This window comes from Schistocerca serialis, chromosome 6 (genome assembly GCF_023864345.2).
Source record: "Schistocerca serialis cubense isolate TAMUIC-IGC-003099 chromosome 6, iqSchSeri2.2, whole genome shotgun sequence".
Taxonomy (NCBI): Eukaryota; Metazoa; Arthropoda; class Insecta; order Orthoptera; family Acrididae; genus Schistocerca; species Schistocerca serialis.
Genome location: NC_064643.1, coordinates 693,428,631 through 693,456,174, shown reverse-complemented (window position 1 = coordinate 693,456,174; position 27,544 = coordinate 693,428,631). Strand labels below are relative to the sequence as shown.

The 27,544-nt window shown below is 45.2% G+C and overlaps 1 protein-coding gene across 1 annotated transcript in view; it reads right to left on the bottom strand.

The window, feature by feature from the left end:
• The window catches only part of LOC126485035 (pikachurin-like), a 779,910-nt gene that overhangs the window by 120,612 nt on the left and 631,754 nt on the right, over window positions 1–27,544 (bottom strand). The window contains exon 11 of the mRNA XM_050108640.1: window positions 586–809. Within this exon, the coding sequence (XP_049964597.1) occupies window positions 586–809 (224 nt within the window). The remainder of the gene's footprint in view (window positions 1–585; window positions 810–27,544) is intronic.

Here is a 27,544-nt window from a genome sequence, read left to right as displayed (position 1 = left end):
GATATGTGGAAAATATCGTACTATAGAGTTTCCCAGACCGCAGCGCCATCTGTTGTTGACAATTGTAACTACTGTAATTTCGAAAGTTTGTCTGCCTGAAAATGTACTGTTGTACCAAGCATATTGCAACAAACGGTGTATTTCTATCGCTGTTCGTTTAGTTTGTACTGCCGTTTCAAATATACCGGTCATTTTTGAAACACCCTATATATATATATATATATATATATATATATATATATATATATATATATATATATATATATATATATATAGGCATCCAAGCAGAGTGACTGCATAATATCCTTCATGACAATTGAATCTTTGGCTTCCTGTGAAGAAATCTTCTAAAAATGAGGAAGTGGCAGTTGCTGTGAACAAGCATTTTTTTCGGATGGGGTCACTAGGTCAAGCGTATCTCCTTCAGTAGAGGCTACGTCGAGATGTAAGATGAATTGTTTACGAAACAAACATTTTTCCTTGCTTTTTCAGCCAAACCTGTGCAGCCACCCTCGCATGGCAGTCAGGACGTCACGTTTGCCTTGTGTGTAGCTAATACGAGGCGACGCTGGAGCAGCGGCTGACCTGATGGTGGCGGCGCCGGTGCCGAGGTCGAAGGCGAACTCGAGGTGTCCGGCGGTCATGTAGACGGCCATGAAGTCGCCCACGCCGTCGGCGCGGTGTCCGTTGTAGAGCAGCACGCCGTCGGGCGCCGCGGGCTTCAGCGTGATCTGCAGGTCCAGCCACGAGAGCGCAGACCCGCCCAGGCCCGGGTACCGCAGGTAGCTCGACCCGTTGAACGCCGGCACCTGAGAACAGCGGAGAGAGGGAGACGTCGCTGCACCTGTCATCTGGTGTGGCTCACACGTGGGCTGCCGATGCATGATGCAACTTAGCAACCACGTCCAGTAGTACTGTATCCAAGTCTCGCCCTCCGCCTTCATTTACTCCGGTATTTTGAACATGGCTGAAGTACAACAACAGTTACAGAACAGCACGTGTAATACACGGCGAACCAGTTGCTATAAATTGTAGTTTTCAAATAACCTTTACACTGGTTTCGGCTGATTTTAACACGTCTTCCTCAGGACGACAGACAGACTTCACATTAGCGATCAGACTGCAAAGCTGCCTCCACATGACGTGTGTCGGCAACTGGTATACGCACGCGTATTCAAATAAAGAGATACTTGAAGAGGCAGAATACGGCACTGCGGTCGGCAACGCCTATAAAAGACAACAACTATCTGGCGCAGTTGTTAGATCGGTCACAGCTGCTACAGTAGCAGGATATCAAGACTTACCTGAGTTGGAGTTGGTGTTATAATCGGTGCACGAGCGATGGGCAACAGCATCTCCGACGTAGCGAGAAAGAGGGGTTTTTCCCGAACGACCATTTCACGAGTGTACCTTGAATATCAGGGATCCGGTAAAACATCAAACCTCTGACATCGCTGCGGCAAGAAAAACATCCTGCAAGGATGGGACGAACGACGGCTGAAGAGAATCGTTCAATGTGATAGAAGTGCAACCCTTCTACAAATTGCTGCAGATTTCAATGCTGGGCCAACAACAAGTGTCAGCGTACGAACCATTCAACGAAACATAATCGATACGGATTTCGGAACTGGAGGCCCACTCGTCTATCCTTGATGACTGCAAAACACAAAGCTGTACGCCTCGCCTGGGCCCATCAAGATCGAAATTTCACTCTTGATGACTGGAAACATATTGCCTGACAGGACGAGTCTCGTTTCAAATTGTATCCAGCGGATGGACGTGTATGGGTATGCTGAAAACCTCATGAATCCATGGACCCTGTATGTCAGAATGGGACTGTTCATGGTGGTGGAGGCTCTGTAAAGGAGTTGCGCGTGTGCAGCTGGAGTGTTATGGAACCCTTGATACCTCAAGATACGACTCTCACAGGTGACACATACGTAAGCATCCTGTCTGATCACATGCATCCGTTCATGTCCATTGTGCATTCATACACTCCTGGAAATGGAAAAAAGAACACATTGACACCGGTGTGTCAGACCCACCATACTTGCTCCGGACACTGCGAGAGGGCTGTACAAGCAATGATCACACGCACGGCACAGCGGACACACCAGGATCCGCGGTGTTGGCCGTCGAATGGCGCTAGCTGCGCAGCATTTGTGCACCGCCGCCGTCAGTGTCAGCCAGTTTGCCGTGGCATACGGAGCTCCATCGCAGTCTTTAACACTGGTAGCATGCCGCGACAGCGTGGACGTGAAACGTATGTGCAATTGACGGACTTTGAGCGAGGGCGTATAGTGGGCATGCGGGAGGCCGGGTGGACGTACCGCCGAATTGCTCAACACGTGGGGCGTGAGGTCTCCACAGTACATCGATGTTGTCGCCAGTGGTCGGCGGAAGGTGCACGTGCCCGTCGACCTGGGACCGGACCGCAGCGACGCACGGATGCACGCCAAGACCGTAGGATCCTACGCAGTGCCGTAGGGGACCGCACCGCCACTTCCCAGCAAATTAGGGACACTGTTGCTCCTGGGGTATCGGCGAGGACCATTCGCAACCGTCTCCATGAAGCTGGGCTACGGTCCCGCACACCGTTAGGCCGTCTTCCGCTCACGCCCCAACATCGTGCAGCCCGCCTCCAGTGGTGTCGCGACAGGCGTGAATGGAGGGACGAATGGAGACGTGTCGTCTTCAGCGATGAGAGTCGCTTCTGCCTTGGTGCCAATGATGGTCGTATGCGTGTTTGGCGCCGTGCAGGTGAGCGCCACAATCAGGACTGCATACGACCGAGGCACACAGGCATGGTGTGGGGAGCGATCTCCTACACTGGCCGTACACCACTGGTGATCGTCGAGGGGACACTGAATAGTGCACGGTACATCCAAACCGTCATCGAACCCATCGTTCTACCATTCCTAGACCGGCAAAAATGGTTCGAATGGCTCTGAGCACGATGGGACTCAACTGCTGAGGTCATTAGTCCCCTAGAACTTAGAACTAGTTAAACCTAACTAACCTAAGGACATCACAAACATCCATGCCCGAGGCAGGATTCGAACCTGCGACCGTAGCTGTCTTGCGGTTCCAGATTGCAGCGCCTTTAACCGCACGGTCACTTCGGCCGGCCTAGACCGGCAAGGGAACTTGCTGTTCCAACAGGACAATGCATGTCCGCATGTATCCCGTGCCACCCAACGTGCTCTAGAAGGTGTAAGTCAACTACCCTGGCCAGCAAGATCTCCGGATCTGTCCCCCATTGAGCATGTTTGGGACTGGATGAAGCGTCGTCTCACGCGGTCTGCACGTCCAGCACGAACGCTGGTCCAACTGAGGCGCCAGGTGGAAATGGCATGGCAAGCCGTTCCACAGGACTACATCCAGCATCTCTACGATCGTCTCCATGGGAGAATAGCAGCCTGCATTGCTGCGAAAGGTGGATATACACTGTACTAGTGCCGACATTGTGCATGCTCTGTTGCCTGTGTCTATGTGCCTGTGGTTCTGTCAGTGTGATCATGTGATGTATCTGACCCCAGGAATGTGTCAATAAAGTTTCCCCTTCCTGGGACAATGAATTCACGGTGTTCGTATTTCAATTTCCAGGAGTGTAGTTCAGTATTTCATTTCCGCGTAAAATCAGAGAGAAATTGGAACGCTCTCGAACAAATGTCAGTAGACCCTCCGCAAACTGCAAAGGACGGCTAAGTCAAAGGGGAATCCCCGTAGAGGTCTGCAGTGCGAAATTTCGATTCATCACGAACCTCAGGAAAAAGTATCTGTAGTTTCTCAACCGTTCATGTTAAGAACTATTTATTTTATTAATATGAGAAAGAAGGTAGTGTAGGACAGAACCCAATGAGCTGGCTCCGTCAGTTGCATTCACTATGTTTCCAGTCATCAGCAAAATTTAGTATGTCTAATGCCACTCAAAGGGAGGAAGCATTACGTTTATCGGAGAGATGAGTCAGTTTCGGCGTCGGCCCTGTCCTAACTTAGAGTAGTTACTCACTGCCCTGGAGGCAGATCACATGTATGACCGCTGTATCGCTGTCTTAGAAATTTTTATTTCGGCGCTAAATTAGTACTTTCGGACATCGCTCTAAGTATCTGAAATAGCATCTGAAGAGCGAAAGGTAATCAATTCCGCAATAATTACACGTAATTAATGTGTAGTGTCGGATGTGACTACTGACTGTTTGAATATAATTTCTGATTGCGATGATCCGTAGAACGACGGTAGGTGCGCATTCTCGTATCAAAATGCTGCTTCGATATAACTTGTAAGTGATTCGAGTGCATCGTATATGCAAGAACGTCTGATGCTTTATCATGATTGTTCAAGCACGCAAATGACGGACTGGTGGCGTGTTCTAAGTATTAAGGCCTGATCTTCTGCTACAGCTTTATAATGCTCAGGAGGGCAGGCGTTTTGTTTTAGAACATTTGTTTGAAGTCCCGCGTGGCAACGCACGTTTCGTTACACACTATTTTACAGTTTTATACATTCCCTAAATTCATATGCGTTTTTCATAGTTCTTTTAGATTCTATAGACGGCTAACGAATGGATTTTTAATTTCCGTAGTGAATACCTAATTTGTGCTGAACATAATTATTAACATGATTTATTCAAGTGCATTTAATCGCACGCAACGAAAGGCATTCGTCAGATACATATGTCTTTCTTGTGTTGTTGCCAAAAACAATTGGTGGCAGACGCGACTGTAATTATCAATCACTTTGTAGTGTAAGCCGCAGATACTACGAGAACCATGTGCCTCTTTATAAAACTAGTGGCTCATTTACTTACAATCTTTCAATTCGTAGCTATCCGCTTATACTCAAGCCACCTCATTTTACTAAGATTACAGCAGTAGTAACGATGTGGAAGAGCAGGATTGTCCTTGAGTGTGGAATCGACGACGCGCTAATATCTCTGGGTCTGACGCTCTCACGACAGATTTAGATTTTACTGACAGTGAAACAATCCTCCAGTTAAAGAGGTATTACGGTGGAATTAACTAGTATTTTACAACATCCCTATAAGACTTCTACCTTCCAATCAATGTGAAATATTTGTGATATTTACTAACTTTATGACAAAAATCTTAAAAGTTGACTGGGAGTTTAGTGTAGAATATTCACCTTTCGCTACCTGATCACACAACAAGGTTTATAACAACACACAGCTATCGCCAGATATAGTCTATAGCTGCCCAGCGGGTGGGCGACACGGTGCAGCGTGGCTCTGGGTCGTATTTCACATTCGTGTCGTCGCCATTCCATTTTAATGCAGATTCATTGCACGAAGAAAGTGGTATCAACAAGTCAAGTGTCCTTTCACCGCTAACGTAAGCCGTGGCAGTGAAGTGGGGCGCAAGTACGTTTCAGTCGATCGTATAGAATCACCGCAGTAACATCGGATCCGCGTGGAGACGCAACACATTTGCAGAGCGGAGCTACTGTGTTTGGTAATTCCCTAGCCCACGCAGTGAATGAAGTTATCCGATTTGTTAGTACTGAGTGGTTACAACTAAAATTTAGCTACTCACAGAAGTCCATTGTCGGCTGTAATTATCGCATGGCAGCGAAATTCGGTAGATATGCTAATGTGTTAATGTGAAACTGATTTACGCAATAAAGCAAATTAGTTCCAACAGTGGCCGCCATGCGCAAATCCATCGCTGTACACTGTCTGTATGACGGTGTGACATCCACGATGTCATCTGACAAGACGTGTCATGAGTGAACAGTACGGCGATCGAAAAGAGACCGTGCGCTGTCAGTGAAACTGTTCTATGTGGGCGGCAGCAATTACCGTGCTGCACTGAAAGAGTATCGTAGACTGAAAGTTCTGGAGAGAGGCTAGATGCCATTAAATGCTTTAAAAAATGGTATCGGAATTCAAAATCACGGGTGAGCTTGGTGCAGCACCTGAAAGAGGAATGCATCCTGAAGGTATTAACGAGGTTGATATTGCTGTAACAGACCATGCAGCTCGTTGTTCACGTAGTACAATTGCTCGTGCAGTGTCAAGGGGATTGTCCATCCCATGTACAACAGTACGGAAAGCTTTGCGGTCTATTTTACTCTGGGACCCGTACAAGATCCACACGGTGCAGCAAATGAAGCCTCATGACCTGCAGCAACGTTCTGAATTTGCTCTTTTGTTTGTGGCACGGATCGAGGTTGATGACATGTAGCCTAACAACATTTTATGGAGAGATGAGGCACATTTTACCCTAGAAGGTGCCATGAATACTCACATCTGCCCACTTTGGGGTTCTGTTAAAATGTATGCTGTACAAGAAGAGCCATTGCGATAGACGAATGCGACCGTGTGGTGTAAATTCAAGCGCCATTATTCTCGGTCCATTGTTCCTTGAAGAGAATACACCCAGATGACCTGGTAGGTTCCCCGTGACGTCTGCACGTTATCGGGATCTCCTTGCTTTGGAAGGGCGCAACTGTGTGGAAACCACCGTTTTCATGCAAGATGGTGCAAACATGTCGCTCGTCAAGTGACAGGTCTGTTTAACGTAACCTTCCACGAACATGTTATCTCCAGACAATTTCCAGATACATGGCTGCAAAATCACTTGATCTGAATTTATGTGACGTTTCGCTCTGGGGACACCAGCTAGAAGAATGCGTTTACCAGGGACACGTTCGGTCCCTACCTGATCAGGTCACTATACACGAACACGTTTGCTCCGATTCCACCAAAACTGATGCGAACAATTGTTTATCACGTCGTTTTACGGATGCAGCATATCGTCGATGTCTCCGCTGCTGCCGGCCGGTGTGGCCATGCGGTTCTAGGCGCTTCAGTCTGGAACCGCGTGACCGCTACGGTCGAAGGTTCGAATCCTGCCTCGGGCATGGATACGTGTGATGTCCTTAGGTTGATTAGGTTTAGGTAGTTCTAAGTTCTAGGGGACTGATGACCACAGATGTTGAAAACGAACAAAATGAGATCAAAAAAAAAAATCGGTCTAAGGCGCTGCAGTCATGGACTGTGCGGCAGGTCCCGGCGGAGGTTCGAGTCCTCCCGCGGGCATGGGTGTGTGTGTTTGTCCTTAGGATAATTTAGAATAAGTAGTGTGTAAGCTTAGGGACTGATGACCTTAGCAGTTAAGTCCCATAAGATTTCACACACTTTTCTTTCTCCGCTGCTCACACCGAGAAAATTGTGCAAGCAGCGGTTAATGGTTCAAATGGCTCTGAGCACTGTGGGACTTAACTTCTGTGGTCATCAGTCCCCTAGAACTTAGAACTACTTAAACCTAACTAACCTTAGGACATCACACACATCCATGCCCGAAGCAGGATTCGAACCTGCGACCGTAGCGGTCACGCGGTTCCAGACTGAAGCGCCTTTAACCGCACGGCCACACCGGCCGGACAGCGGTTAATATTAAAATCAACAAGATGCCTCTCTCACTGTTGGACCTCTTCTGCCCAAGTCCCGTTCCTAATCGCTCGTACATGGAAACATTTCTATGCGTCTTTCTTGCATTCACAGTGACAGCTTTGCACCTGGTGGCCGAAATCGGAACTACAACAGCGTCCAAAATCAAAGCAGAAAATCGCCATTTCCCGGTCCTGTGTCTATTTCACGATATAGTCACACAAACTGTCAACAGACGTTTGCACGGTCGTGTTCTGAACCGAAGATGGCATTCCGGTCAACAGACAACCATGCCAACAATGACGCCAGGGCACCTACCAAACGGGGTAGTACTTGCGGGGTAGTTTCACATCCACAATCGCTGTGTGCACAGTCAACGACGGTGCAGTATGGCGCGAAGAAAATGCCTGCCAGACTCTTTATGGTAGAGTGCCATAGAAAGAATGGAAGCAGCACAGTCGCAAACTGATGTGGCTCGATGGCTTATTGTGAACCATTCTGTTGTTTCTCTGATGTGGCGACAGTTTATAGAGACCGAAACTGTATCCCAAAGACCAGGGAAAGCTCGACCACGTGCGGCATCTGAAAGAGAGGACCGTTACCTGGCCGCAAGGGTAAGGCAGTACCGCCTTAGTACTGAACGGCAACGGGAATCTGACCTCGCAACACCCAATGGACGTACTGTATCGAGGCAAACGGTGTACGGAAGGCTTTAGCAGAGGAGCTCTATTGTCGGAGGCCTGCTGTATGTGGACCTCTGACGCGTCTTCACAGAAGGGAACGTCTAGAGTGATGTCGTAAAAATGCCACCTGGATGGTCGAACAGTGGGCCAACGTTCATTTCGCAGATGAGTTCCGATTTGGTCTGGAGAGTAATTCTCGGCGCGCCGGCCGGGGTGGCCGAAAGGTTCTAGGCCTCGATCATGCATGTGTGTGATGTCCTTAGGTTAGTTAGGTTTAAGTAGTTCTAAGTTCTTGGGGACTGATGACCTCAGAAGTTAAGTCCCGTATTGCTCAGAGCCATCTGAACCATTTTGAATTCTCGGCGCACTCGCATCTGGAGGTAACGTGAAAACAGATTTCTGGACCCATACACTGAGGAAAGAGACTGATATCGAGGAGGATACCTAATAGCGTGGACAGTGATTACGTTGACCACTCGAACACCTCTTTATGAAACTGTAGGGGTGTATCGGCAAGGTTTACTCCTGCCAGGTATTGTGACGAGATCTTGTGACCTCATCTACGGTTGCTGCAAGGTGCTGTGGGTCCAGACCTCATAGATCACGGGTGACTGATGTTTTCTACCAGGAAACGGATGATATTACAAGCATAGCATGGCCTGCTCGCTCTCCAGATTTGAATCACATAGGGCATGTCTGGGATGCACTAGGGAGACAAACTACGTCACGTCAGCATCCAAGAATCACTCTCTAAGACTTGCGAGCAGCTCTGGAAGAAGAACTGGCGGTATTGCCTCAGCATGTGATTGATGCCATCATTCACAGCACGTCCCTTCATCGCCAGGCCTGTACTGCTGCCAGAGGTGGCTACATCCCATACTGAACACATTAACTAGTTATCGGAATGTGTGTGCAAGTCCATTAAGTTGGAAAAAATGAACAACATTTTTGTCTACCGTTATGCATGTTGCACTTGTTTACGTTCTGTGTTCTTTACTTTGTTTTTACTTTACTATCAACCGTTTATACAGTTGTGTGGCAAAATGAAAGCAACCTTGCTAAATTTCCGTTTGTTGCTTCAATTTTTGACTCCAGTGTTTTTATTCCAGAGTAGATCGGTTCCGTATTAATGCATTAGAATAACTATCAAGTTTCACTACCATACAATAGTTACAGACCACAGTCGACATCTGTGACTACTTGCACTTTAATTATAACCACACCCTATATCAGCACAGACTGTCAAGATGTCTACAGGGAATGGTGCAAAACGCCATGTAACACTGCGTAAGACGAGTAGTTGTGGAAGATCGTAACTGCCAGGCAGCAGAGAGGAGCGCCATTGCTTATCGATAAAAAACAGTTTAAATACGAATGGAATTGGTGCTGTCAGCCAGTGTAGATCCCTCTCTACCATTTTCCGAGCGAACTGGAAACTGCATGTTATGGACCCATGTAGTCTAGTACATCGCCAAAGGTGCACATAAAGGTGCAAGTCTCAGTGAAACAAAAAAAAAAAAAAAAAAACTCGACGTCCGATCACTGCCAGGAGACCCGTAGTGTGGTCCGAGGAGTTAGGATTTTGCCTCATTTCAAATGCTACGAGACGTCTAGTGACCACCGAAGCGTTTAATCCGCAAGGTGTATAGGGAGCAGTTCATTCCAGAAGTGATTATTTGATTTTTGGGCCTGTTTTCAGTATCATGACACAGTATCACTCACTCTCATTACCTAACCATTCTCGGTGGCCCTGTACGACCCTTTTTTCTGCATCTCCATAGTATACTGTTAACGCTGCCGTCTTCCAAGATCACAACAGCCATGCTGACTCGACTGCACGCAACATGACAAGATCCGTTGGCAGAACGGGCTTTCCGCGGTTAGTGCCGCATAGGATAAAGATTTGGATTTTCATCCTCTAACGTTCTAGAATAGCAACACAACTGTGCTCTTGTTGTGGCACGGCGTAGCAAATCTGTGAGGACAGATTCACTTAGCAGGAAAAGAGAAAGACAAGAAACAGTACTACTTTTTATAACTATTGGGAGACGGTAAAAGGGAAGAAAGGTTAATAGGTTCGAACAAACTGTCATTAGATTCAGAGCAGAAAACGTTGTTGTAAATTGCATGGCCGAAGCCTTTCAACCAAGCTGATAGCTTCACATTAAGTGCAAACGAATAAACAGTTATGGAAATTCCTTGCCTACTATTACAAGCGTTTGGTTCGTGCAACTGAAAAACGACTGTAGAACATTTTTTAAAAAATAATTAGTCTAACTGTCTCAGTTGCAAATTGTCACAAATGATAACTAATTTCGATCACTTAATGGTAATTTTCAGAGCTATTAATAAAAGTAAAGCACTAACAAATGATTGTTTAAGAACGTGACATAGATTTAAAATAATTAAAAATTGTTAAGTTATACCTGATTAATCATCTGGCAATATTCATTTCTACAATTATACAGTTATGACTCTAAACATTTAAATTTGTCGCCACTGATTCTAATGATCGCCTGGATCACAATTATTTTTCTGTAAATCCGAACTACTTACGTCAAATGAACCAGGTACAAAAAGTATAAGGGAATTCTTTTTTATGTCTAATTGAATTGTATTTATTGCGCTACGTCATAAATCCGATCCTCTCTGTTGGTAAGTTTTGTAATTGTCACGTGCTGCTAAATGGAACTTCAAACGCCCTGAAAGCAGAAAAACAGCGTTTTTTTATTTTTTCACAACTGGTTAAACAGCAATGCCTCAATACTAAAATGTTAAAATCAATTGTTTGATTGAAATTATTTACATGTGAATGACTTTCAGTCATTTCACATATCGTAGCAAATTCGTTGCCGTATCCGTAATTAAGTTCTTTAATATGATTTAAAATAAACTGCATTTAAAATGCTGCGCAAAATTTCATTTATGAGTGAACGAATGATCCACAGAAATTAATTACAGTTCTTACGGTATTGTTGTAGATTACGTTGTTGCAAACCACACAGTTACAATTTCAGATATTTGCGTCCTGTAACGCGTCCTTGCATTTCCTTTTTTTTCCGTGACTCTTAACAAAATATCCTTGTATTAATTTGTGCTATCTTAGGGATCGAACCATCCCTAGCTCATGCTGTATTCTAATAGATAGGAAATAAATTCCGTTCCTTAACTAACGTCGGCCAAGCGCTCTCAGAAAACGTAGTTACTAGATGTAAAGTTTTATCGGTACAGCTAGCGTCTACGCTTTTGTCACACATTCAGGTGCGTACGAGTTTCTAATGCCAATGACAACCGTTCGAAGGGACTATTCTTGTGAATACGTGAAGTTTAAAGAGGGAAATTACTAAAATGAGAATCGTAAGCAGGCAGCGCATTCTGCAACCCAGGAAAATTATCGCCGCGTTACAGGACCCAGTGTTATTCTACCGTTATAAGCCGTCTGATATTTTGACCAGCTTCACAAGATTACCTATGCTGTGTTGCCCAGACATGCAAGGTGGACACATTGAAATGTACTGAAATTATGTCCTGTTGTAACATAAGTTGCAGCCCCATTGCATATTGGTTAATAAAATTTTATGTTAGTACAAAATAAATAGTGACTTTAGAACTACCCTGTATATTCGAAGTGAAATATTAAAGCGGGTGATCTGTGTATGCTATCGCACCTGTTCAGAACACCAAGCAGGTACACAATACAGGACAATGAGACAGAGGGGCTTGTGTGTTGACGGAAGCGGGACCTCCACCCACACGCTTTAGGCGAGCTCCCTGCAGCCCTGAGGTGCAGAGGCGTGATGGCGCGGCGGCCGGCGCTAACTCGGCTTTCGATTCATCGCTGTCGGCGCCAGCTGCGGCTCCATTGCTCACGGCGACACTCGACCTGCTCCGCTCCTCTCCGGCAATCGATCCCGAGGGGAACCCCCCACCCTCTCCTCATCCCTCCACAGCCCTGCTCTCGCAAGCCCCCTTATCTGTGGCGCCGCGGAACGGGCTGATCCGACGCGGGGTGTGGAGTCGCGTGTAGCTGACACACGGCCAGCCAGCCGTCAGCACGAGGGCGATTCCAGGCAGGAAATTGGGCGCCGTCTTTTAGCGTGCCGCGGCCGTTGCCCCCGACCGCGGCTGCTGCTGCGCCTCCTGTTGTTTGATACCGGATACGACGGCAAATAACCCGCATTACTCAGTGAAATAACTCGCACTTTAGCGGGCGTTGCTCCTGTCTGCTGATACACTTGTCCTTAAATGTAATTTGCAGCTGTGGCATCTCCCTTCATTGAATGGGTATATCATGCTGGCTGCTGTGGTACCGTTTTACTTGTATGAAAGATATGGACGTTTTCCTTTTTCCACTGTGTCGGTCCTAGATTTTACCAGTGGTGATCGGGCAACTGTAGTAGGCTGTAGCTTGAATTTTGTGCTGTGTTCGAGTTTTCTGTCGTGCTAGACTTTGTAGTATGTCGCAATGACGACATGTTGTCATCCCCAGTGTCTCCTCTCCTGAACAAGACGATGGGGCCTGATGCATTCCTCTCACAAAGAGGACCACATTTCCACCGGTCGTATTTGCTGTACTCGTATCTTCGACAACTTTGGAGAGGCCACTACAAAGAAGAATGTGATTTTTTATTGCTCCTTCTGTTGGATTGCTGCCTAACCACACAAAGTGAGGTCGCCACATATTCGGAAATAACGACACAAACATATATTTAATAATTTGCTTCCTAATCAGACGGAATTGTAAATAACATAGAATTGTGCAGGATATAATTTTATCGCACCCGTAAGAAAGTCCCACAATGTGTCAAAAACGCTAATATGAAAAAAAAAAGTTGCTTATACCAGGCCACGATCCTACTTTCTTCGTCTCTGCAGTCCACATCTTTATCTATTACACTACGGCATGTTTTATAAGCATATTGAAAAATATGGTTGTACATTGACGTATACATTGAGGTTGTTAAATAATATAAGTGTATTTTGCCGCGCGGGATTAGCCGAGCGGTCTTGGGCGCTGCAGTCATGGAAATTGCGGCTGGTCCCGGCGGAGGTTCGAGTCCTCCCACGGGGATCGGAGTGTGTGTCTGTCATTAGGATAATTTAGGTTGTGTGTAAGCTTAGCAGTTAAGGCGCATAAGATTTCACACACATTTGAACATTTTTTTACTGTATTTTAGAACATAAACTTTGATGTTAGTGTTATTGTAAGACGAACTATCCAGATATCCGGTACTCACACTCGAGTTCGAATCTCGGTCGGGCACACAGTTTTAATCTGCCAGGAAGTTTCATATCAGCGCACACTCCGCTGCAGAGTGAAAATCTCATTCTGGAAACATCCCCCAGGCTGTGGCTAAGCCATGTCTCCGCTATATCCTTTCTTTCAGGAGTGCTAGTTCTGCATGGTTCGCAGAAGAGCTTCTGTAAAGTTTGGAAGGTAGGAGACGAGATACTGGCAGAAGTAAAGCTGTGAGTACCGGGCGTGAGTCGTGCTTCGGTAGCTCAGATGGTAGAGCACTTGCCCGCGAAAGGCAAAGGTCGCGAGTTCGAGTCTCGGTCGGGCACACAGTTTTAATCTGCCAGGAAGTTTCATCTTTACACTTGTATTCGTTAATAGTGCGGATGTAAACATTGTTACACAGGCTCTTTCTTATTTTCTCGTCATTACGGACCTCTGCTTGTGACAAATTGTTACGAGGGTTGGAACTTCAATAGGGGCAACTATTTATTAACAGCTCGTACAAAATAGATACGTGTCTCAAAGCTTTACTGACCTTCAAAGTAGTCACCAGCATTGCAAATAATCCGTTGCCAGCGACGATGAAGCCGTAGGATACTCTTAGCAGTGCCAGTTGTGTTGACAGTTCGAGAGACGTGGTCTATTGCCCGACAAATTTGTAGCAGTTCTGAAGCGAATGCAGTGTAGTGTTCCCTTCAGTTTAGAAATCGAGATGAACTGATGAGGGCTTAAGTCAGGGGACTGCAATAGATGGTATAGAACTTAGCAGCCCATCAGTCAAACAAATCAGTAACACCTGGCAATGTACGTGCTTGAGAATTGTCCTGCAAAATGATGGTCAGGTCCTGCAGAAAGTGTCATCACTTCTGCCTCTACGCTGTTCACTTTTGGATCACAGCGTACGACCAGCTTAGAGACAGAAGTGATCACACTTTCTGCAGCACCTGACCATCAGTTTGCAGGACAATGCTCATGCACGTACAGTGCAAGCTGTTACTGATTTGCTTAACCGATGGGGCCGCTAAGTTCTATACCACCTACTGCGCTCCCCTGACTTAAGCCCTCGTCAGTTCAACTCGATTTCGAAACTGAAGGAAATACTTCACGGCATTCGATTCAGAACTGCCACAAATTCGTTGGGCAATAGACCACGCCGCTCGAACTGTCAACACAACTGGCACTGCTAAGAGTATCCTACGAATTCCACATTGCTGGCAACGGGTTATACACAATGCTGGTGAATACATTGAAGGTCAGTAAAACTTTGAAACACGTATCAATTTTGTACGAGCTGTTAATAAATAGTTGCTACTATTAAAGTTTCAACCCTCGTATTATTTTCTCTCGTGTACGAAGTGTGTTTCTTAGATGCTACCTATATTGCTGTATATTAATCACTTCGTGCAATTGTTGGACGTGTTTATGGAGGATTAAACGATGTAGTAATTAGAAAAATGCCACTTTTCTACATTTCCGTGTTGAAATGCCGTATACAAATGTTAATTCTCAGTGTGGTTGAATATGAATATTGATAGGGAGAGCGTACAATTTTGTACGAATTCTCGAGACGACACTCTTGTAATCTATGATGAATTCGATGGAGATAAAGGTTGGAAAAATGAGTTTTCCTGCATTTCTTTCCGATATAAAGAACACGCCTTCATGGAGATTCTAGCAAGAAGAAATCAGCTGAAATACGAAGGAGGAAACGACCTTTTTGGGAAATAATAGAGAGTTGATTTCCGAAAAGTGTTTTATATTGTACTACACAATGTACTCACAGCGGATATCATAGAGATACTTTCACTAACATGTGTTTGTCCCGAAAATTATTTGACTAATGGGGTGTAGTACATCACACGAAACTAGATTCGGGTCGCTACGCTCCTCCCTGGTTTACGGTTATTTCGTTGGTGTCTACATCTACATCATACTTCGCAAGCCACCTAATGGTGAGTTGTAGAGGGTACTTTCGGTACCACTATCTGATTCCTCCAACCCTGTTCTACTCGCGAATAGTGTGTGGGAAGAATGATTGGCGATAAGCCTCTGTGTTGGCTCTAATTACTCGAATTTTCTCGTCGTGGGCAACACGCGAGATGTATGTGGGGGGAAGTAATTTGTTGTGCGAGTCCTCTTGAAAAGTGCTGTTCCGAAATTTCAGTACTAACTCTCTCCGTCATTCAAAACGCCTCTGTTGTAACGTTGGCCAGTGGCATTTGTTTAGCATCTCCGTAACGCTCTCCCGCCAGCTAAACGAACCCGTGACGAAATACACTGCTCTTCGTTGGATCTTCTCTGTCTCCTCTATCAATGCTACCCGATGGGAATCCCAGATAGATGAAAAATACTCAAGAATCGGGTGAACAAGCGCCTTATAAACGGCTTCTTTCGTGGATGAGTTACACGTCTTCAAGATTCTTCCGATGAATCTGAGTCTGGTGTCTGCTTTTCACACTACCTGTTTTATATGGTCATTCCACTTAAAGTAGTACTACATAGTTACGCCTAGATATTTTACAGCAGATGCTGTCTCCAACTGCTTGTCATCAACAACAGCGGCTATTTCTGCCTTTATTACAGAACATTAGGATCAGGATTCAGGATCTAATTCAGTCGGTGATACTGAGGTGGTTGTATACAGAAAAGTATCGTCGCTGAATGATTTGAAGGTACTGCTTATCGAATTCTTCAGTATTTTCGCTAGGTGTACTCATGACAGTTGATGTTGATAAACACAAGGCAATGCCCAAAATACGGAGACAAAACCCAGTAGTGTCCTAAGAGTAGGGGTACACCTGAACCCTTTCCCGCCGGCCGAAGTGTCCGTGCGGTTAAAGGCGCTGCAGTCTGGAACCGCAAGACCGCTACGGTCGCAGGTTCGAATCCTGCCTCGGGCATGGATGTTTGTGATGTCCTTAGGTTAGTTAGGTTTAACTAGTTCTAGGTTCTAGGGGACTAATGACCTCAGCAGTTGAGTCCCATAGTGCTCAGAGCCATTTGAACCATTTGAACCCTTTCCCATTTTTAAATATCAGTTTTTAGGGGAAGTGTTACACGAGGAATCAGTAGTTATGAAGAGGAATAAACTACGCAGATATTTTGGCACGGTGCTTATAAAGTGCGATGCATTTATGAAAGGAACCATGCGCAAGTCATTCAAGCTACTTATTCCAATGCACTGCAGCAGCATTCGGAGTCTTCACCGAGTCAACCTGACAGCAGTCATCACAACTTGAGACACACGCTACTGGGATCGTAATAGCTCTAATTACACGACACTAAAGTGTTACCGGGATAGTTCTCGGAAGAAAGACAACTTCGTTCCCTAAAGTTCCTGTTCAGGAAATTTTGATAGTGTTGACTGTCTCCGCTCTATACGTTGCATATGGTGGTGGTGGTAAGTTCCTATGGGACCAAACTACTGAGGACATCGGTTTCTAGGCTTACACACTACTTAATCTAACTTAAACTAACTTACGCCAAGGACAACACACACACACCCATGACCGAAAGAGGGCTCGAACCTCCAACGGGGGCAGCCGCGCGAACCGTGTCAAGGCGCCTGAGACCGCGCGCCTACACCGGGCGCCTACGTTGAATATGGACCATGCGAATGGTACAAGAGCTACGAGGGCACATACTGAGGGACATTGCGATATTATAAAGTAGTTGTTGAAACGGTAACTCTTTACACACTTAAAATCATGGTAATTGACGGCAATGTGCATGTAAAATTCACTGAAAAAAAAACTCTTAGAAAAATTTTATGTCCAAAACGCGAAAATGGAATATGGATGAAAGAGAAATCACAGGAGATCTATAACGTACATAACACATCACAGATACCACCAGGAAATGGCGATTGCCATATGAAGAACAGACAATAACATACTTACAAAGAAATTTCTGAACTTCACCTTATCAATGAATGACTTGTTGCGGAGCAGCTCTTTTCTCAGGTGCACTAATAAATTTTAGAAGCTACTCCTCGAGCAGACGATAATAGAACCGAGTGAGACTCACACCGTGTGTCAAAATCATGAACTAGAGCACTCAAAGAGTGACAATATTGCAAAAGCGGGGCAACACCCGTAACGCTTTGCCTCACAGCTCGTAGAGCCATAGAAAGGAGGACAAACGGTCTAGTACAAAAACACCCAGAACGTCATTCTGCAGACGCTACAACAGAGAATAATCTACATCTACATTTATACTCCGCAAGCCACCCAAGGTGTGTGGCGGAGGGCACTTTACGTGCCACTGTCATTACCTCCCTTTCCTGTTCCAGTCGCGTATGGTTCGCGGGAAGAACGACTGCCGGAAAGCCACCGTGAGCGCTCGAATCTCTCTAATTTTACAATCGTGATCTCCTCGGGAGGTATAAGTAGGGGAAAGCAATATGTTCGATACCTCATCCAGAAATGCACGCTCTCGAAACCTGGACAGCAAGCTACACCGCGATGCAGAGCGCCTCTCTTGTAGAGTCTGCCACTTGAGTTTGCTAAACATCTCCGAAACGCTATCACGCTTACCAAATAACCCTGTGACGAAACGCGCTGCTCTTTTTTGGATCTTCTTTATCTCCTCTGTCCACCCGACCTGGTACGGATCCCACACTGATGATCAATACTCAAGTATAGGTCGAACGAGAGTTTTGTAAGCCACCTCCTTTGTCGATGAACTACATTTTCTAAGGACTCTCCCAATGAATCTCAACCTCGCACCCGCCTTACGAACAATTAATTTTATATGATCATTCCACTTCAAATCGTTCTGTACGCATACTCCCAGATATTTTACAGAAGTAACTGCTACCAGTGTTTGTTCCGCTATCATATAATCATACAGTAAAGGATCCTTCTTTCCATGTATTCGCAATACATTACATTTGTCTATGTTAAGGGTCAGTTGCCACTCCCTGCACCAAGTGCCTATCCGCTGCAGATTTTCCTGCATTTCGCTGCAATTTGCCAATGCTGCAACTTCTCTGTATACTGCAGCATCTTTCCTGAAAAGCCGCATGGAACGTCCGACACTATATACTATGTCATTTATATATACTGAGAAAAGCAGTGGTCCCGTAACACTCGCCTGTGGCACGCCAGAGGTTATTTTAACGTCTGTAGGCGTCTCTCCATTGCGAACAACATGCTGTGTTCTATTTACTAAAAACTCTTCAATCCAGGCACACAGCTGGTCTGATATTCCGTATTTTCTTACTTTGTTTATCAGGCGACAGTGTGGAACTGTATCGAACGCCTTCCAGAAGTGAAGAAAAATGGCATCTACCTGGGAGCCTGTATCTAATATTTTCTGGGGCTCGTGACCAAATAAGGTGAGTTAGGTCTCACACGATCGCTGTTTCCGGAATCCATGTTGACTTCTACAGAGTAGATTCTGAGTTTCCAGAAATGACATGATAAGTGAGCAAAAATTAAAAAAAATCTTGTAAAATTCTACAACAGATCGATGTCAGAGATATAGGCCTATAGTTTTGTGCATCTGCTCGACGACCCTTCTTGTAAACGGAAACTACCTGTGCCCTTTTCCAATCATTTGGAACCTTCCGTTTCTCTAGAGACTTGTGGTACACGGCTGTTAGAAGGGGGGCAAGTTCGTTCGCATACTCTGTGTAGAATCGAATAGGTATCCCGTCAGGTCCAGTGGACTTTCCTCTGTTGAGTGATTTCAATTGCTTTTCTACTCCTTGGACACTTATTTCCATATCAGCCATTTTTTCGTTCGTGTGAGGATTTAGAGAAGGAACTGCAGTGCGGTCTTCCTCTGTGAAACACCTTTGAAAAAATAATAACATACAACATTCGCGCTCCACCTCTCCAAGGCGTCCTACAGCTGATGACAAATGTCGAGGAAGGGAAAAACCGCCTCTAACTGAGGCAGCACGGTGCGGACAGGAACGCTGACGCCCTTGTTTAAACGAGGGCCAATGGCTGCCTAACCTGCTGCAATGACGTGATGTTTGGCTTTAAATACCCCTATTACAGACACCTAGTCTCAGATCATTGTGTCTGGATCACTGACCCTGACGGATTTTCAGTCTTGTTAGAAGTTGACTCTGGTGGCGAACTGTAATGGCCTGCTGGCTGCCTGTTTGAAGCGTCCAACTACGAGACTGCATCCTGCCGGCCCTGGTTGGACTTTATGACCTCATAATGGTGCTACAGATGGGTCACAGCTGTGACTCATAAGAGATGCGAGCCAGCTGGGCGTTCTTCTGGGGAAGGGCCACACCGACTGATTGCAAGCTGCCACCTTCTGCTTGTTGGGTGGACAGGTGATTGCCGCCTCCCAGGCAGTTATGTGTACAGCCTTCCTGGCTGCGTGCTGTGTGTGCTGAGGGAGGTCTGGGCTTCCGACCTCACGACAACCGTCAACTGAAAGACGGTGTGGGTACACACTTCGAGAGCACTAAGTCCCATCGTAACCGCGGGCCTCCTCGCTGCCCCCCCCCCCTTCCACACCCCCGTCATCTCGTTACGAGGCACTGTGCCTGACCTGTCTCAACACAACGTGAGCTGCCGGACTGCTGTGTCCAGCATTCCTGCATGACGCCTGAGAGAACACACCGTAAGTTTTCTGCACACGTGAGAAGACAGTAGTTACTGTAGTAATTACAGATACTGCTATTTAACTGACCCTTCGGGTGTACGATAGGAACATTCACCAGCTCGCGGAGCGCAGCCTCCGACACTTGTAATCTCACCCCCTCAACTGTCCGACCACGACATCCACTGACCTCCTGAACCGAGGGGTGACCGTTACAGACTAAAACAACTAGCTACATGAAATTAATGAAGACATAATATAAATTGGCATTACAGCGCTATCTAGCAAATATTGTGACTGGACATAAGAACTTAAAAAGTACAGTGAAAGAATGAAATGGCAGTGAGAGCAAAGGAAGGAAAAAAATATCCTATATAACTTCAGACACGCTCCTTACTTGAACTCAACCAATAAAACAATAATAAAACAGTCTATCGTTAATCTCTTTTCAAAATATTAAAGAAACGAGGGCTGCATAATAAAACTCTGACACTGATTAAGGAAATGGCAACCGACACTAGCTGTAAAGTGTAATTCATGGAAGAAATTTCTGAATCATTTGATATAAGGACTGAGATTACACATGGAGATGGACTCTCCCCATTACTGTTTAGCAGTGTTTTGGGAAACGTAATTACAGAATGGCGAGAGCAAAAGTTGAGTCAAAATATACATCGATCAATCAAGTCAGGTAGAAGTAATATTAGAGTAGATTGCCTCGTCTTTGGATATGATCTGGCAGTTTATACTAGGGATACTACGACAGCTCAAAAAAAAATTAACATTCTTAAAGAAGTTACGGAAAATGTAGGATTACAAATATCATAAAAAAAAACAAATTATACGCGACATTCAACAAACAACGACCAAAGTTATTGATCACGAAATATGAAAAAAGCCTTCTTAATTCAAATACTTGAGGTAAATCAGACAATAAAAGGAAAAAAGTCTGGAAAAAGCTGCAAACGAAGTTCGCTGTCAAAAATGGCAACTGCATTCAGATTAACACAAAATATTTATAGTAAAAAAATCACTTTCTAAATTCTGTAAACTCAGGCATTACAGCACTGTAACCAAACCTGAATGCCTTTGTTGTTGTTGTTGTGGTCTACAGTCCTGAGACTGGTCTGATGCAGCTCTCCATGCTACTCTATCCTGTGCAAACTTCTTCATCTCCCAGTACCTACTGCAGCCTACGTCCTTCTGAATCTGCTTAGTGTATTCATCTCTTGGTCTCCCTCTACGATTTTTACCCTCCACGCTGCCCTCCAATACTAAATTGGTGATTCCTCGATGTCTCAGAACATGTCCTACCAACCGATCCCTTCTGCTAGTCAAGTTGTGCCACAAGCTCCTCTTCTCCCCAATTCTTTTCAATACCTCCTCATTAGTTATGTGATCTACCCATCTAATCTTCAGCATTCTTCTGTAGCACCACATTTCGATAGCTTCTATTCTCTTCTTGTCTAAACTATTTATCGTCCACGTTTCACTTCCATACATGGCTACACTCCATACAAATACTTTCAGAAACGACTTCCTGACATTTAAATCTATACTCGATGTCAACAAATTTTTCTTCTTCAGAAACGCTTTCCTTCCCATTGCCAGTCTACATTTTATGTCCTCTCTACTTCGACCATCAATATCCGATCCATAGAACGCCAGTTTTCTTTCTCCTGATAACGACGTCCTCCTGAGTAGTCCCCGCCCGGAGATCCGAATGGGGGACTATTTTACCTCCGGAATATTTTACCCAAGAGGACGCCATCATCATTTATCCATACAGTAAAGCTGCATGCCCTCGCGAAAAATTACGGCCGTGGTTTCCCCTCGCTTTCAGCCGTTCGCAGTACCAGCACAGCAAGGCCGTTTTGGTTAATGTTGCAAGGCCAGGTCAGTCAATCATCCAGACTGTTGTCCCTGCAACTACTGAAAAGGCTGCTGCCCCTCTTCAGAAACCACACGTTTGTCTGGCCTCTCAGTAGAGACCCCTCCGCTGTGGTTGCACCTACGGTAGGGCTATCTGTATCGTTGAGGCACGCAAGCCTCCCCACCAACGACAAGGCCCATTGTTCATGGGGGGGGGGGGGGGGGGTGAATGTCTTTATGGAGCAAAAACTACAATTTTAAATAGAAAGAGGTATATTGAAGAAATTCAAAAGAAAGAAAGAAATATTATTAGGAAACTATTAGGCCGAAAAATTACTGATGGAGAAACTTATAGGCTGAGAAGTACTAAGAAAATAGAAAAATACAGAGACATAGATGGCGACTTGAGAAATGAAGACTTAAATTTTATGGGCACATTGAACGAATGGCACGCACTAGATTGACAAAACAAATAGCTGAATTCTATGAAGACAGAAGCAACGGCGAAACTGAGGAAATTAAATGAACCACTGCTGTTAGGGAGGATTTTAAAGCTTCCGATATAACTCAGGCAGACGGTACAGAAAACCGTGGTCTAATGAAAGAAAGAGACTTCAATCTAAAAGGTGGGCCGCGCGGGATTAGCCGAACGGGCTGAGGCGTTGCAGTCATGGACTATGCGGCTAGTCCCGGCGGAGGTTCGAGTCCTCCCTTGGGCGTGGTTGTGTGTGTTTGTCCTTAGGATAATTCAGGTTAAGTAGTGTGTAAACTTAGGGACTGATGACCTTAGCAGTTAAGTCCCATAAGATTTCACACACATTTGTTGTTTGTCTAAAATTTGGACACAAAGGAAGGCCAACCATCAAAAGTGACATTGATGGATTGTACCTCGCGTGGTCCTGTTGGACCCTTGCGTGAATAATAATAATAATAATAATAAAACAAATACAAAATAGTGAAAATTAAGTAGTGCGAAACTTACGACACACTGTCAGATAGTAATAAAAGTCAGATAGTAATAAAAGGCACAAAGTATAACAAGTGGAACAACGAAAGTCACATTTTCGGAGAGCTTAGGCAGCAAAATAGGAGACAAAAAGGGTGATCAGAAGGTAAAGCTTGGACGAGGTACATATCCGGCAAAAAAAAAGGAAAAAAATCGAATCAAGATTGTTTTTAGGTAGAGAATATTGTTTGGTTCGCCCTTCCATTGTGCGATAACAATGCCCTCCAAATGAAGTTAAACTGCGACCGATAACAATGACATCATATATTCGTCAACGGATTACCATACAAAAATTCGCGCGGAGTGAGTAAAAATACAAAGGCAGTATTTCTTTCGGGCGGTCAGTCAATAACAGCGCGCTGTGGCCGGAAAAGCACACAGTTGTGTCGCGGATTTAAACAAACGCGGCGCGACGTGTTTGGCCGGCGGGCGTTTAGCGCTTGCCGTGTCCCGCGGTGCGGTTTGGCTGTCGGACATAAAGGTGTGATTTACGAGCGCGCCGGCCGATCGCAAAGCGCGACAGCGACACGGGCCGGCCGGCGTCGCGTTACCGGATAAACGCCGGAACACCAGACTCACCATCACCCGGTCGCTGAAGCAATTACACTGTGTACGTCACAGAGAGAGGCGCCACACACGGCAGTCTGTGTGTGCAACAACACTTCGCAACGAAAACCCTTCCCGGTCATTTACCTGGTGGGCGTCGGTCTAGTTCATTACAAGGAGCACGCTTTATTTTCCCTCCACATTTTCAGAATGTGGAACTGCTTTATCGAAAAGATTCTTCTTCACAAGAAGAACGAGCGAGTGGACGATACCGACCTCCTTAGCTTCGGTGTAGGATCGGTAACACGCATTGTGAAGAACGTAGTGTTTTTGTCTGTGTATGTCTGTGTGAGTGTGTGTGTGTGTCAGATATGCCTTTACAATCTGCGTATCCTCCCAAATCGCAAAAAGGAATGAAATGCTTGTAGATATCTGCATTGATAGAAAAACCAATGAAAGAAACAAATTTTTTTGGTACTAATCGTTTCATTGTTGCTCAAATTAATCTTCTTTAACATACACTACTGGCCATTAAAATTGCTACACCAAGAAGAAATGCAGATGATACACGGGTATTCATTGCACAAACATATTATACTAGACAAGTGATTACATTTTCACGCAATTTGGGTGCATAGATCGTGAGAAGTCAGTACCCAGAACAACCACCTCTAGCCGTAATAGCGGCCTTGATACGCCTGGGCATTGAGTCAAAAAGAGCTTGGATGGCGTGTACAGGTATAGCAGCCCATGCAGCTTCAACACGATACCACAGTTCATCAAGAGTAATGACTGGCGTACTGTGACGAGCCAGTTGCTCGGCCACCATTGACCAGACGTTTTCAGTTGTTGAGAGATCTGTAGAATGTGCTAGCCAGGGCAGCAGTCGAACATTTTCTGTATCCAGAAAGGCCCGTACAGGACCTGCAACATATGGTAGTGCACTATCCTGCTGAAATGTAGGGTTTCGCAGGGAGCAAATGAAGCGTAGAGCCACGGGTCGTAACACACCTGAAATGCAGCGTCCACTGTTCAAAGTGCCGTCAATGCGAACAAGAGGTGACCGAGACGTGTAACCAATGGCACCCCATACCATCACACCGGGTGTTACGCCAGTATGGCGACGACGAATACACGCTTCGAATGTGCGTTCACCGCGATGTCGCCAAACACGGATGCGACCATCATGATGCTGTAAACAGAACCTGGATTCATCCGAAAAAATTACGTTTTGCCATTCGTGCATCCAGGTTCGTCGTTGAGTACACCATCGCAAGCGCTCCTGTCTGTGATGCAGCGTCAAGGGTAACCGCAGCCATGGTCTCCGAGCTGATAGTCCATGCTGCTACAAACGTCGTCGAACTGTTCGTGCAGACGGTTGTAGTCTTGCAAACGTCCCCATCTGTTGACTCAGGGATCGAGACGTAGCTGCACGATCCGTTACAGCCATGCGGATAAGATGCCTGTCATCTCGACTGCTAGTGATACGAGGCCGTTGGAATCCAGCACGGCGTTCCGTATTAACCTCCTGAACCCACCGATTATATATTCTGCCAACAGTCATTGGATCGAGACCAACGCGAGCAGCAATGTCGTGATACGATAAACCGAAATCGTGATAGGCTACAATCCAACGTTTATCAAAGTCGGAAACGTGATGATACGCATTTCTCCTCCTTACACGAGGCATCACAACAACGTTTCACCAGGCAACGCCGGCCAACTGCTGTTTGTGTATGAGAAATCGGTTCGAAACTTTCTTCATGTGAGCACGTTGTAGGTGTCGCCATCGGCGCCAACCTTGAGTGAATGCTCTGAAAAGCTAATCATTTGCATATCACAGAATATTTTTCCTGTCGGATAAATTTCGCGTCTGTAGCACGTCATCTTCGTGGTGTAGCAATTTTAATGGCCAGTAGTGTATATGTACTTCACATATGAAAAAGAGGAATAGGAAGGAGGGTGTATGGGTGGGTGGGAAACTGGTGACTTATAGTGCACAAGTCATTGTGGAAATTCAAAGGCGCTGTTGAAATTTAGTGGCGAAAGTTGTAAACTTGTGCCGGACCGGGACTCGAATCCATACTTACTGCTTGTCTACATCTACATCTGCATCTGCATGGTCACTGTGCAATTCACACTTAGGTGCCTGGCAGAGGGTTCATCGAACCATTTTCATACTACTCCTCTAACATTCCACTCTCGAATGGCGCGTGGGCAAAAGGAACACCTAAATCTTTCCGTTCGAGCTCTGATTTCTCTTATTTTGTTATTATGAAGATTTCTCCCTACGTAGGTGAGCGTCACAAAGAAAAATATTTTCGCATTCGGAAGAGAAAGTTGGTGACTGAAATGTCGTAAATAGATCTCGCCGCAAATAAAACCGCCTTTGTTGCAGTGACTGCCACCCCAAATCACGTATCATATCAGTGACACTCTCACCCCTATTCCGCGATAACACGAAACGAGCTGCCCTTCTTTGCACTTTTTCGATGTCCTCCTTCAATCCTACCTGGTAAGGATCCCATACCGAGCAGCAATATTCCAGTAGAGGACGGACAAGTGTAACATAGGCCGTCTCTTTAGTGGGTTTGTCGCATCTTCTAACTGTTCTGCCAACAAAGCGCAGTCTTTGTTTCGCCTTCCCCACAATATTATCTATGTGGTCTTTCCAATTTAAGTTGCTCGTAATTGTAATTCCTAGGTATTTAGTCGAATTGACAGCCCTTAGATTTGTGCGATTTATCGTATACCCAAAATTTATCGGATTTCTTTTAGTACCCATGTGGATGCCCTCACACGTTTCTTTGTTTAGTGCCAATTGCCACTTTTCGCACCATACAGAAATTCTCTCGAGATCATTTTATAATTGGAATTGATCGTCTGATGATTTTACTAGACGGTAAATTACAGCGTCATCTGCAAACAATCTAAGGGGGCTGCTCAGATTATCACCTAGATCATTCATGTAAATCAGGAACAGCAGAGGGCCTATGACATGACCTTGCGGAACGCCAGATATCACTTCTACTTGATGTTTTACCGTCTACCACTACGAACTGTGACCTCTCTAAGAGGTAATCACGAATGCAGTCACACAACTGAGACGATACTCCATACGAACGCAATTTGTCATCAGCGATTGCCTTAACCGTTTCGGCCATACGGACACAATAGCTGACCGACATAAATTTCCAACTTATCGCAAGCTGAAATGCGGAGTCCCTTGTCCATTGACCCCCTACTCGCAAATGATTGACTCCCCTACGAGTTCGGACGATATTAATGCATCCGCACTGAAGCATATATCATGGAGCCGTCATCCTGTCATACACACACATATATAAACGGACGTCTCCGACAGAACAGACACAAAGTCGTACATATGTACACAAAAAGGTCTCTAGTCTCAAATGTTGCAGGTCGAACACAGGAAGAAGGTAGATCTGGGAACCATCGGTATAACAGTTATAAATTGCCGTAGCTGTATTGGAAAAGTACCAGAGCTTCAAGCGCTATCAGACAGCACCTATGTTCAAATCGTTATAGGCAGAGAGAGCTCGATAATGCCGGAGATGAGTTCAGCCGAAATTTTTACGAAGGATCTAACGGTGTTCAGAAAATGTAGACTAAACATATTGGCAGTGGCGTGTTTGTTGCTGTTAGGAGTAGATTACCTCGTATCGAAACTAATGTAGGATTGAGGTCATTGTTGGCAACCGGAATAATATAATAGTTGGATCCTTTTACCGAACTTACAACTCATATGATACAATTGCTGAAAGGTTCAAAGTAAACTTGAGTTTAATTTCAAACATGTACACGACTCACACAATTATAGTTGGTGGTGACTTTTATTTACCCTCGACATTTTGACGGCAATACATGTTTAAATCCGGAGGTACGCATAAAACGTCATCCGTAATTGTGCTAAAAGCTCTGGAAATTATTTCGAGCAGTTACTTCATGGGCCCATGCGAAAAGTAAATGATTGTGAAAACACACCTGATCTCTCAGCAACAAATAATCCTCAGCTAATAGTGAGCATCAAAACGGATACAAGGTTGTAGTAGCGAGACTGAATACCATAACTCCCAAATGCTCCAAACATAAACGAAACATTTACCTGTTCAAAAAAGCGGATAACTGTTCTCTTAAGAGGATTAACAATGCGCCGATAAGTGGATACCAGATGTAGCTTCAATTCAAAGTAATA